The sequence below is a fragment of the Canis lupus genome, chromosome 4 (assembly GCF_003254725.2).
Source record: "Canis lupus dingo isolate Sandy chromosome 4, ASM325472v2, whole genome shotgun sequence".
Lineage (NCBI taxonomy): Eukaryota > Metazoa > Chordata > Mammalia > Carnivora > Canidae > Canis > Canis lupus.
This window is the reverse complement of record NC_064246.1, coordinates 72012212-72024585: the sequence shown is the minus strand read 5'-3', so window position 1 is coordinate 72024585 and position 12374 is coordinate 72012212. Positions and strand designations below refer to the sequence as shown.

At 34.7% G+C, this 12374-nt stretch overlaps 1 protein-coding gene across 4 annotated transcripts in view; it reads left to right on the top strand.

Moving 5' to 3' along the window:
- The window catches only part of NIPBL (NIPBL cohesin loading factor), a 197516-nt gene extending 190573 nt beyond the window's left edge, over positions 1-6943 (top strand). For 3 of the 4 annotated variants that reach the window (XM_025436421.3, XM_025436423.3, XM_049109346.1), the window contains 4 exons: positions 1751-2025; positions 3128-3302; positions 5210-5398; positions 5963-6943. In XM_025436421.3, the coding sequence (XP_025292206.1) occupies positions 1751-2025; positions 3128-3302; positions 5210-5398; positions 5963-6328 (1005 nt within the window). In that variant the 3' untranslated portion in view covers positions 6329-6943. Of the gene's footprint in view, positions 1-1750; positions 2026-3127; positions 3303-5209; positions 5440-5962 lie in introns of all 4 variants that reach the window. The other variant, XM_025436422.3, reaches the window with a different exon arrangement.
- The last annotated feature ends 5431 nt before the right edge of the window (positions 6944-12374 follow it).

Genomic DNA, 12374 nt, shown 5'->3' with positions numbered 1-12374 from the left:
CTATTTTCACTGTTTTGTTTCCATTGTTCTTTTTTTTCTTTTCACAGGTATATAAAGTCTTTCTAAATGAATATATTAAAATCTGGGCAGTGCTTGAATTGGGGAGAAGAAGTGGGTTGCCATTTCATGTCTATTAAGAAAGATCTAAAACCATTCCATTCCAGATCATTTAAGTGGAATATATACATACATATATATGTATATTTATTTATATATGGATTGTTCTTTTGATAAGCCATCCCACTTCTTTTTTTCTTTTACTTTAAGCACTGATCTTAAGTGTTTGGTGTTCATTCATATGTTCATTTAAACCCCATTTTAAAGCACCTTGCTATTCTGTAAATCTGGTAATGCTATAGATTACAGTAGTATACTTGAAGAGATATAAATAGAGATAGATAGCTTATTTATATGGAAAAACAGAAAATGTGTAATACTGTTGATTTCTGTATCCCTGAACACCTAACATCATAATGGAGTTGGTATATTGCGTGCCCAGAATCTTTACCGAGTTTATTATAAACCTTATGTCTTCTCTTATGGTTTTTAGGAGGAAATATAATTGGTTTCATTGTAATAGCACCTGATATGGCATTTAAAGACATAATAGGCACACAGTAAATTATTTAAAACCTAATTACAATATTTTCATGTACCTGATGATACAAGTAGATCTCATTTTACAAAATTGTTGTGCTCAGAACTCCACTTGATCACACTAGTAAATGAGGGAGATTATTATAACACCCAAGGGTTGGAATTACAGAAGTAACTAAACCCTTGCTGCTTGAAGTGTGCACCAAGACCCTGGCAGTACTGGCCTCACTTGAGATCTTGTTAGAACTACAGAACCTCAGGCCCCACCCTACACCTGCTGAAACCGTCTGCATTTTTAACAGAACCGAAGGTGGTCCTAAAGTTTGAGAAGTTAATAATTTCCCAGAATCTTTAGTCATCATATTATCTTATTTTACTTCACTTACTGTTGTGAACATACTTGTAAATGTTCCTCGGGTTTTATATTTCTTCTTTAATAGTTACATTTTTAATAATTGCCTTGTAATCTGGTCTTTTCCCTCTCTTAAATCCAGCTAACTTTATTTCTTTTTAAGAGCTAACAGTTTCATAAAGTACAAAAAAAAAAAAAAAAACATAGAATTTAACTGTTTAAGAAAAGTTGCATATTATCTTATTGAAAAGTTCTTAAAAGGGAGAGTTTGGTAAAAGTTGGGGTGTTCAAGCCTATTATATTCTCCTCAGTTAAATTATATTCAGTATTATTTTTTAAAAATAATCTCTCTGAAAAAAAAATAATAATCTCTCTGCCCATCGTGGGGCTCAAACTCATGACCTTTGAGATCAAGAGTCACATACTCTACTAACTGAGCCAGCCAGGCATCCTTTTCCTTACTTAAATTATGATTACTGCTTTTTCTCTATAGTGGCTTAACCTATGTAACAAATCAATACTTTTATAACCAATTTATCTTTCACCTCTATCCTATAACAAAAGTGTTTCCCTTTGATATTTGATAAGGGCTTTTAGGGAGGGGGTAATCAGAGTGAATTCTATGTGATTTTGTTTAGTCTTGGAACCTAATTGTTGTTTATGGAAAGTCAGAGTTTCAACATATAAAATACTAATTTAGAGATGCTTTTTGAAGCTTGTGAATAGAGCATAATTTTTTTAGTGGTATTTTGTTACTATTTTTCCTTTTTTTTTCTTCTTTTTTTCTTTTTTTCTTTTCAGTCAATGGTAAAAGACAAAAGGAAAGAGAGAAAATCATCACCTAGTAAGGAAAATGAGTCAAGTGAGAGTGAAGAAGAAGTTTCCAGGCCTCGGAAGTCACGGAAACGTGTAGATTCAGATTCAGATTCAGATTCAGAAGATGATATAAATTCAGTGATGAAATGTTTGCCAGAAAATTCAGCTCCTTTAATTGAATTTGCAAATGTCTCCCAGGGTATTTTATTGCTTCTGATGTTAAAACAACATTTGAAGAATCTTTGTGGATTTTCTGATAGGTAAGGTTACACATAAGCAATGAGAGAAAAAACTTTACCCTGTTCAAATTATAAAGAAACATGAAACCCAGTTTTGACTGCGTATTTACTTTCATATTAAAAATGTTCCTTTTGGGATCCCTGGGTGGCGCAGCGGTTTAGCGCCTGCCTTTGGCCCAGGGCGCGATCCTGGAGACCCGGGATCGAATCCCACATCGGGCTCCCGGGGCATGGAGCCTGCTTCTCCCTCTGCCTGTGTCTCTGACTCTCTCTCTCTCTGTGTGACTATCATAAATAAATAAAAATTTAAAAAAAAATTTTTTTTAATAAAAAAATAAAAAAAATGTTCCTTTTATTAAAAAAAAATGTTCCTTTTAAAAGAAGGAATTTGTTCCTTTTTGTTACTATATAGTATTTTGTTGTGTAATATGCCACAATTTGTACATTCATTTATTGAAAAGAGGAAAAGCATTCCCTAGTTGCATTATAAATGAAAGGACTTATTTTGTTGATTTCCTTAAATAGATCTTATTAGAGAATTAGGATAATCTTAAAATAGATTGCAAATTTAAGTTTTTAAAGAGCTGCAAGTAAAGAATAGACCAACCAAGCTGAACTCAATAGAACCCAAATGGTGTTAAATGTTGGCAACTAATTAAAAATAATGTAAAACCTTGTAAGGTCTTGGGGCGGTGCTAAGAAGTTGGGAAGATTTTTAAGCCAGAGTTGTTAATAATATGAAACAGATTTGTAAACATTGTGGCTGCTGTGTAGAGGATGAATAGTTGGAGGGCAAGAAAGTAGGAGGTAAACCAGTATTTATATTGAAACTGTTCTACAGTCACAATCATGGTATTCAAAACAGACATGAGAAATTACTTTCGTTTAATGATACCTCTACTCAAGACAAATACTGATGGAAACGAGAGAATATTACTCTTTTTAATCTTTGCCTTTATGTCTTTACTTCCCTTTTTAAAATTATATTTATTTTTTGTGTACAAGTTCACTGGTCGAAATCTGTATGACAAAAAGTTTAATTATTAGTAAATGAAGTTTAACTACAATCACTTTCAATATAAATGCCTGAAAAAATTTTAATGCCTTTGTTTTCCCAAAACAGTAAAATTCAGAAATACTCTCCATCTGAATCTGCAAAAGTATATGATAAAGCGATAAACCGGAAAACAGGAGTTCATTTTCATCCCAAACAAACACTGGACTTCCTGCGGAGTGATATGGCTAATTCTAAAATCACTGAGGATGTGAAGAGGAGTATAGTAAAACAGTATCTAGATGTGAGTAGTAAAACCAAAATATATTTCCTTCTAATAATACTTTTATGAAAAGTAAATTCTTTGGGGGAGATGGTTCTCTCTCTTACCTGGAAGATTCATGAACTTTCAGATTATTTTTCTCTATGTGGTTTTAATGATTTAGGGGAATCTTGCCTTTTCCATTTCACACATTGCATCATATTTTGCCTTAGGAAATGCCAGCCCACTACTCATTTTATTTTAGTGAGAATGAGTTTATGGGCAAGTTTCAGGAAAAAACCATGCCCGCATATGGATTTTTTTTTTAATTCAGTAGATTACATGGTTTATAGTTCATAAGAGCAAAAGTCATGAAAAGTCATCCTCCTGCCCTCCTCAGCCATTCTGTTGTTCTCCTTCCTGGCAACCAGTATTACTACCTATTCATGTATTCTTACAGAAGTATAATACTGGTTTATATATTTGTATCATATATACCATACCCTTACATACATAACCAGTTAACAAATATGTGAGAAAATGTGTGTGTAGAATGTGCTTTTAAAATGACGAATTCATTAGAGATAGAAAATGGAATAGGAGTTACCTGGGGCTGGGGGGCAGGAAGGAAGGGGAAGCTGTTGTTTTAATAGGTACAGAATGAGTTTCTGTTTGGAATGATAAAAAAGTTTTGGAAATGATGGTGATGATGACTACACAACAATATGAATATACTTAATGGAAGTGAATTGAACATTTTAAAATCATTAGAATGGTAAGTTTTATGTGTATTTTACCACAGTAAAGTTTTATGTTTAAAAACATGAAGTTTTGTTTTGTTTTGTTTTGAGATTGTCCCTAAAAAATATATTTTTTATTTTAATCAACTTAAAGCAACTAGCTGAACATAACTAATAATATTTTTGACCAAGAATGAAACCTACACAGGGGCATCTACGTGGCTCAGTCAGTTAAGTGTCTGATTCTTGGTTATGACTCAAGTCATGATCTCCTCATGGCCAGACAGAACTCCACTTTTGCATTCTGCTCCCTGCTCAGCGAGGAGTCTGTTTCCCCTCTTCCTCTCTCCTTCCCTCCTCCACCCACCCTCTCTCCGCTCACGCACTCTTTCTCTCCCTCCCTCTTACTCTCTAAAAATAAATTTTTTTAAAAAGAATGAAATCTGCAATGTTTTTCATATTATTCATAGACTGCAAACCTTATACTCTAAAGCTAAAAATTATTTTCATCCTCTTTTTAAATTGTTTAACATCCTTTTTCTTCCTCTTATATCTTCTTATTTTGGCAGAGGGAACAGAGAACTTGAAAAATGTCTATCAGTAATTCTTTTTTAAAAAATATTCATGAGAGACACACAGAGAGAGGCAGAGACATTGGCAGAGGGAGAAGCAGGCTCCCTGCAGGAAGCCTGATGTGCGACTCCATCCTGGGACTCCAGGATCACGCCCTGAGCCAAAGGCAGACACTCAACCCCTGAGCCACCCAGGCGTCCCTCCATCAGTAATTATTAGTCATCTGGTTGCTTGATGACTTGGACCGGGATCAGCAAACTTATGGGCCATATCTGGCCCGGCTGCCTGTTTATTTTTAATTTTTCCCCTTGCCCATTTAAATAAAGTGTTTTTGAAACAGCCATGCCCATTCATTTATGTATTGTCTCTAGCTGCTTTCACGCTATGATAGCAGAGTTGCGTAGTTGTGACAGAGGCCATATAGCCTGAAAAGCCAAAAATATTTACTATCTGGCTTTTTATACAAAATATTTGCCAGGCCCTGTCTTGGACAATAGCTAGTCTGTTTAGCCTACCCACACCTGACTGCTGCCTGGAAAACATTTAGGAAAAAAAACTTTTAAAAGAAACATTTAGGGACTTAAAAATCTTTTTTGAGATTATTTACTTAACTAAATTCATATCTAATTTTTGTAGTTCAAACTTCTCATGGAACATCTGGACCCTGATGAAGAGGAGGAAGAAGGGGAGGTGTCAGCTAGTACAAATGCTCGGAACAAAGCAATTACCTCGCTGCTTGGAGGAGGCAGCCCTAAAAATAATGCAGCAGCAGAGACAGAAGATGATGAAAGTGATGGGGAGGATAGAGGAGGAGGCACTTCAGGGGTGAGGCGGAGGAGGAGTCAACGTATTTCGCAGCGTATTACGTAAAATGATTTTTATGTGCTTATATATGTCAGTCTATTAAATGTACACCAAGTAATGTAATACTTATGAGAGAAAACATTTTGTAGATAGAGATTCTCTACTTAACCATTTATACATCCTTTTGTAGAAAGTTTAACATAAAAGACAATAAAAAAGAAAAAAAACAGAAATGAGACTTATCCAGCATAAAGGGTTATTAATTTTTCTTTGGATTGTATTAATGTGTGTTATCTTTTTTTATTGTTGCTAAGTTTTATGTAGCTTTATGGTTCATATGTATATATAATTTTATATATCAATAAGAGTAAAGACACGGGTACAAATTAAGAGTTATATGGTTTTACAAGTATATGTTAACCCCTTGGCGCTGGCGGTCACGGTGCGTCTCATTGCCGGCAATGGAAGTGTGCTGGGAAATCCCAACTCCCGGCGTCAAGGGATTAAAAGCAATAAAAACAAAAATTTCACTAAAATTCTTTTGTGTAACACTTCGTCTTTTTTCCCCCCCCCCCAATGTTTTAGTCATTGAGAAGGTCAAAACGAAATTCAGACTCTACGGAGTTGGCAGCACAGATGAATGAAAGTGTTGACGTCATGGATGTCATCGCTATTTGCTGTCCAAAGTACAAAGATCGACCACAAATTGCAAGAGTAGTACAGAAAACCAGCAATGGCTTCAGTGTTCAGTGGATGGCAGGCTCCTACAGTGGCTCCTGGACTGAGGCTAAGCGCCGTGATGGCCGCAAACTGGTGCCTTGGGTAGACACTATTAAAGAGTCAGACATTATTTACAAAAAAATTGCTCTAACGAGTGCTAATAAGCTGACTAATAAAGTTGTTCAGACTTTACGATCCCTGTATGCCGCCAAGGATGGGACTTCCAGCTAATGAATTTGTACATGCAGCCAAATTTACAGGAATTTTTTTAAAAGGCAGAAAAACTTGAAATATCAACATTCTGGCAAAAAAAAAAAAATCAGTTTTATGAAGAGTAAGAATGGAACCTGGGATGCAGGAACAAAAGAAGGAAATGTTGGGCAAACATTTTTGTGGGAGCTCCCTTCGCTGTTGTGCAGCAGAAACAGATTCTCAGTTCATTTTTACTCCCACTGTATTATAGTTTAACAAAAATTGTTTATATCTTGGAAAAAAAACTTTCTGTTTAAAAAATAAACAAGTGAATGTTGGAAATTAGTCTGTTAATGTTCTTAATAAAGTGTTCTTGGAGTTTAACCTAGCAGCGGATGGCTTTCTTTAGCTTAGCCCAGTTTCCAGGGAAGCATTGTTTTTTCCAGGCTGTAAAATGGCAGAGTCTCCTGGATATATAATTTATTCTGTTGAAAAAAAAAAAGCATGCAGTATCTATGACCTATCTGCAGAAGGAGTTTTTGTAAATGTAGATTTTGATGTATTAGGTCACCCTGAAAAAAATACAAGAAAAGGGATCCCCAGGCAATCTGGTGGAGCGAATACTGCAATAAATTTTTTTACTTCTCTTTGTTACTTGTCTGTTTCCATTTGAATTTCTTATTGTAAAGATCTGTTTAAATCCATTTATATTATTTTGCAGTCTTTTATGTAAAATTTATTATATCACTGGTTTTCAAAGCAAAACATAAAATATTGTTTATACAGTTTGTATAGGCTGAATTCTGAATAATTGGTATCTATTATTTTCATTCCCATAAGAGGGTGTAAACAATTAACTCCAGGGTTTTATTGTATCCTGCAATATTTAGTATTAACTATATATGATTTAGCACTGTGCCAAACACATTTTCAAGAGTACATTTTGATATAAAAAGAAACTATAGTTTATTCCTTGTATGCTTCAATTTCTTTCTAGTGATGTCATGATGGTAATATTTATTTTTTAAACCTCGGGAAAAGGTAACAATCATGCTATTTTGGGAAACTAGCATTTCTCTTAGTTAAAAATTATGCCGTGTGTTATTTTAGAAATAGAGTTGAGTATGACAACTTCGTAATTACATTTTTCACAAGTTATTTTTTAATGCAGAAAAAGGAGTAATTTTACTAGTTGAGATGTTTATTCATTTTCTATTCTAAACATTTTATACCTCTTTGGGGAGCAGTTGTTTGTTACTACAAATGGGGAGATTTGGGTATTTGATCATTTGATCTGCATAGTTGATGCTCAGAAATAGTAATGCCTAAAATTACAGGGGATAAGATCTGTTTCAAATTTAAGTTTTTAAACAATGTGTGCTTATTTTTAAGTTCGTTTTCAAAAGTTGACCTCTAGAATGTTAAGTTTTATGAAATTGGCCAATAAATGAAAATACTCAATTTGTGAGGAAGAGTGACATTGCCACAAAATACCTTTTTGTGAACACCTATTAAACCACAATGAAAATAACTTTTCAGGATCTATTTCCTATGTGGAATTCTTTCAGAACATTTTCTTGAAAGAAATGTTTTCCCACTCTTCTTCATCCACTTAATTGCATGTTTGCACTTCCTTTTTACTGTGAACTCTGTAGAACAAAACTAGATTGGGTTTTCCCCCCTTGAAGTATGTTTAATCAGTAAAGGACTATGAAAACAACAGTTACTTATCAATAAGTAATTAGAAAAAATATAAAAATATAAAGTACAGCCTGTAGAGTACTAAAAAATAAAGATGCAGTTTTTGAAAAAAGCCAATTTTGAATACTATGAGCCTGACAATCAATCATGTGAGCTATTATTAATTCTTAGAAAAACTCTGCTAATTAAATATGTTACCACCTTTTTGTAGATAAGGAAAACTGAGTCTCAGTGTCAGATTCAGTAATTTCCTTATAAATGTAGAATAGGAATTTAAATTTGAAGTTGGAGTCATTGTCTCACTACTCTAAGGTAATTGAACATCAGGCATTAAAGGAAATGATCTTGCTGAAAGTAAACCTGTTCCTAAAGGATGTTTAGTATGTATATACGTGGGGATCCTGTTTAGAGTGTGCTTTAGGGGGTAGGCACACAGTAGTTACAGCTTCTTTTGCCTCGTGAATTGCTGTGTTTAGGTATTTTCCATATATTCTAAGCTCCAGTATTTTAGCTATTAGTGTAAGCCAAGTGTTGGTATAACTTATAAGCCTTAACCCTTAAACCAAAGTTTTCAAAAAGTAGATTTCTCAGATATGAATTTTTTAGGCCTTAACAGTAAAATAAGTTAAGGCTTTGACAGTCAAATCTACAAAATCAAACTTCACAGTTATAGTAAAGATTTACAAAGTTCAATCTTTTTTTTTTTTTTAAAGATGTTCTTTATTTATTCATGAGAGAGACACAGAGAGAGAGAAAGAGAGAGGCACAGACACAGGCAGAGGGAGAAGCAGGCTCCACACAGGGAGCCCGACGTGGGACTCGATCCTGGGTCTCCAGGATCACACCCTGGGCCGAAGGCAGGCGCCAAACCACTGAGCCACCCAGGCTGCCTTACAAAGTTCAATCTTAATCTATAGTTTGTTGATACTGTAATTTGCCAAATTTATATTTTATTATATTGAAAAGGAGATGTTATATTTGATATAAAAACTGCCAAATACCTCTTCTCTTTAATATATCAATATGAAATTTTTGTATTGTTTAAATTGTTTGTTTTTTGATGAAGGATGGTTAATTTTTTTAAAAATCCATACCAAAATACAAATGCAGAAAATAATTTAGTGATCTCTAGTAAAAGAAATTCTGAACTTTAAAAAAAAATTAATATGTAGTTTCACTTTGTTGATATGTTAAATATTTGAATTATTAGCAGGTAACTGAAGCACACAGGCAATTATTGATGACTATAGTCTATCCATGAAGACAGGTAAGTCCAGCTTTTCTGTCCAATGTGGATTTCACAAGCACTGAGCAAAGTTATCAGACATTCATTTAGAAGGTGAACTTAAGACAGGGAGGTATATGGATTTCTCTCCATACACCCCATGTTGGTTGCACAAAGAGCTCATCTTGGTCACTAGTGCAGTGTCCAAGTAGTCTGCGTCTCCAAAATATTGATAGAAACTGTAATAAAGTTACCTTTGCAAATATAAAACCCATCAGATCATTCACTTGAAATGATCATGTAATTTCAAACACTTGATAGTAAATTTTGCTCTACAAAAATCTTACTTGTTTGAACCCTTGGCTGTTTGCCTTGCTCATTTTAAAACTTATGTTTGTTTAACCCCTTGGCTAATTTTTGTCATCGGAAGCATATTATTCATTACACAAGTTGGTGTAATTTTTTTTTATTTGAAGATTTTCCTAAATATTCCTTGTCCTCTTGGTCCTAAGAAACAGTTGAATGTAAATTTGGTATGAGAGGTCACTGACCAACAAATTCCAGTTTGCATAGTTTACTGACCAAGTGGTCATACAATTCCTGTGTATTTTATGTGATAATTGAGTGAATACCACCAACTACCCCCTCTTTTGTGAGACTCCACTTGTGTATGGCTTCATTGTTTGCAATGATGCAATGTGCATGCAATTGTTTTTCTTACCAGGATTTTTTTTAATGTTTAAGTTTTTGCTACAGAATCACCACATACCCATCACTCAGTTTCAGTCATTCTGAATTTCTGACCAAGCTTATGTCAGTTATACTCCATATACAATCCTCCTACATATTTTACTGAAACAAATCCCAGATATGTCATTTGATCTATGATGTCTTTCTTAGTTTTAGGTCTTAATCTATAGATTTCTTCATCTGCCTTTTATTCTTTATAAATATTTTATGAAGAAACTGAGTCATTTGTCCTTGGGTTGTTAAGAAATAGTTGATTCTAAATAGAGAAATGACAGTTATTTTCTGGTTTGTAATCCTTTTTCTTACCTGAATTATGTCTCTCAAACTCCTATGTATTAATTCTTAAGACTGACAGGAGTGCCATTACAGAGAGAATGAAGTAAGGAAGTGGGTCCAGTTTTAAGAACGATGGTGATAAGCCTTTCATCCTTTGGATTTTAGTTGGCAAGTGCCAAGCAGGCAATTAGAGATGAAGAACTAAAGTAAGGAAACAAGCTTAAATACGTAACAGAAGATGCCCTATGATTCAAGTTCCCATGTTAGTCAGAAATATTGCTATCCACCAGTAGCTTGAAATAAGTGGACAATAGGTTATGACTATTTTTTTATTATATAGTTTTTAGGCATTGCAGTTTTTGCTGAATGTAATGTTGTCTCTATGTATTGGCTTTTTTCAGTCCTTATTCTCCATCATTTAGAACTTTAGAAATTAAAAGTTATTTTCTGTTCCTTTGTCATATAGTTCTACTGTCTTCACCCTTTTTTTCTGCAAGAAATGACAGTGAAAGTTTGTCTTCATCATAACTTGCCTAGAATGGTAATTCAGGCCTAACCTTACTAGATTTACAGCATAACAGGAAAGAGTAATTATAATCTAAGTTTGTCATAAGACTTAAACCGATAATGGATCATAGTTTTCTTTAATTTTTTTTTAATTTTTATTTATTTATGATAGTCACAGAGAGAGAGGCAGAGGGAGAAGCAGGCTCCATGCACCGGGAGCCCGATGTGGGATTCGATCCCGAGTCTCCAGGATCACGCCCTGGGCCAAAGGCAGGCGCCAAACCGCTGCACCACCCAGGGATCCCTGGATCATAGTTTTAAAAAATATTTATAGAATCATTCAATATGAGGGGTCAGAGAAATTTAACCCAGCCATTCTTAACCACTTTGGAATTTATGAACCTCTTATAAGTATCTAATGAAAGCCTTGAAATCTCTACTTAGAAAACAACAGAACTGTGTAATTTCAAGGGATTCATGGTCACTCCCACCCCAGTTACATGTATGATCTGCCTTGGAAATCCATGAACTATAGGTTAAGAGAAATTGAAGCTCAAACAGGTGAATTGATATCTACAAGCTACAGTGGACTCGAACAATACAGGTTTTAACTGTGCAAGTCCACTTAATATGCAGATACCGTAACAATTTTCCTTATGATTTTCTTAAGATTTTTTTTCTCTAGCTTGATTGTAAGAATACAGTATATAATACGTATAACACAAAAACCTGTTAATTGACTATTAATGTTATCAGTAAGGTTTCTAGTCAACTGAAGGCTATTAGTAGCTAAGTTTTTGAGTCAAAAGTTCAACTGTGGGAGGGGTCAGTGTGTCTAACTCCTGAGTTCAAGGGCCACCTGTACATACCTACTTAGTACCAAGAGCCAAGAACAATTCTCAGGGTTTTTTGTTTGTTTTTTAAAGATTTTATTTATTCATGACAGACAGAGAGATAGAGAGAGGCAGAGACACAGGCAGAAGCAGGCTCCATGCAGGGAGCCTAACGTGGAACTTGATCCCGGGTCTCCAGAATCAGGCCCTGGGCTGAAGGTGGGCCCAAACCACTGTACCACCAGAGCTGCCCAATTCTCAGGGTTCTTAGCTCCCAGATCAGTTGCTCTTACAAGGAAGATTCATCTGGAAAGTCCTTATTCAGTCACCTGTAAGAACTGAATGTAGACAACTTAATGACTAAATGTGGATTTTTTTTTTGTACCTTTCAAAAGATTGACTTTCTAGTTAAGATTTTTAGGTGCCTATCATCCTATTAGGTAAGTGTAGAAGGTAAAATTTGAGATTTTATGTGTTCTGTTTTTATTTTAATTAATTTACCCGGGCTGATGGAGAAGACTAAAACTTGGATTGGTGAAGAGTATTAACTTTGAATTCAGAACATGGTCTGAAGCCATGTGTTAATGAAATAAGTGTAATAGGAAGTTTGGCAAGTCAAATCACCTAGTATGTTATATAGGAGCTTCTTTTTTTTTAAGATTTTATTTATTTATTCATGAGAGACACACAGAGAGAGGCAGGAATAGAGGCAGAGGGAGAAGCAGGCTCCTCGAGGAGAGCCTGATGCGGGACTTGATGCCAAGATTCTGGAATCACACCCTGAGCTGAAGGC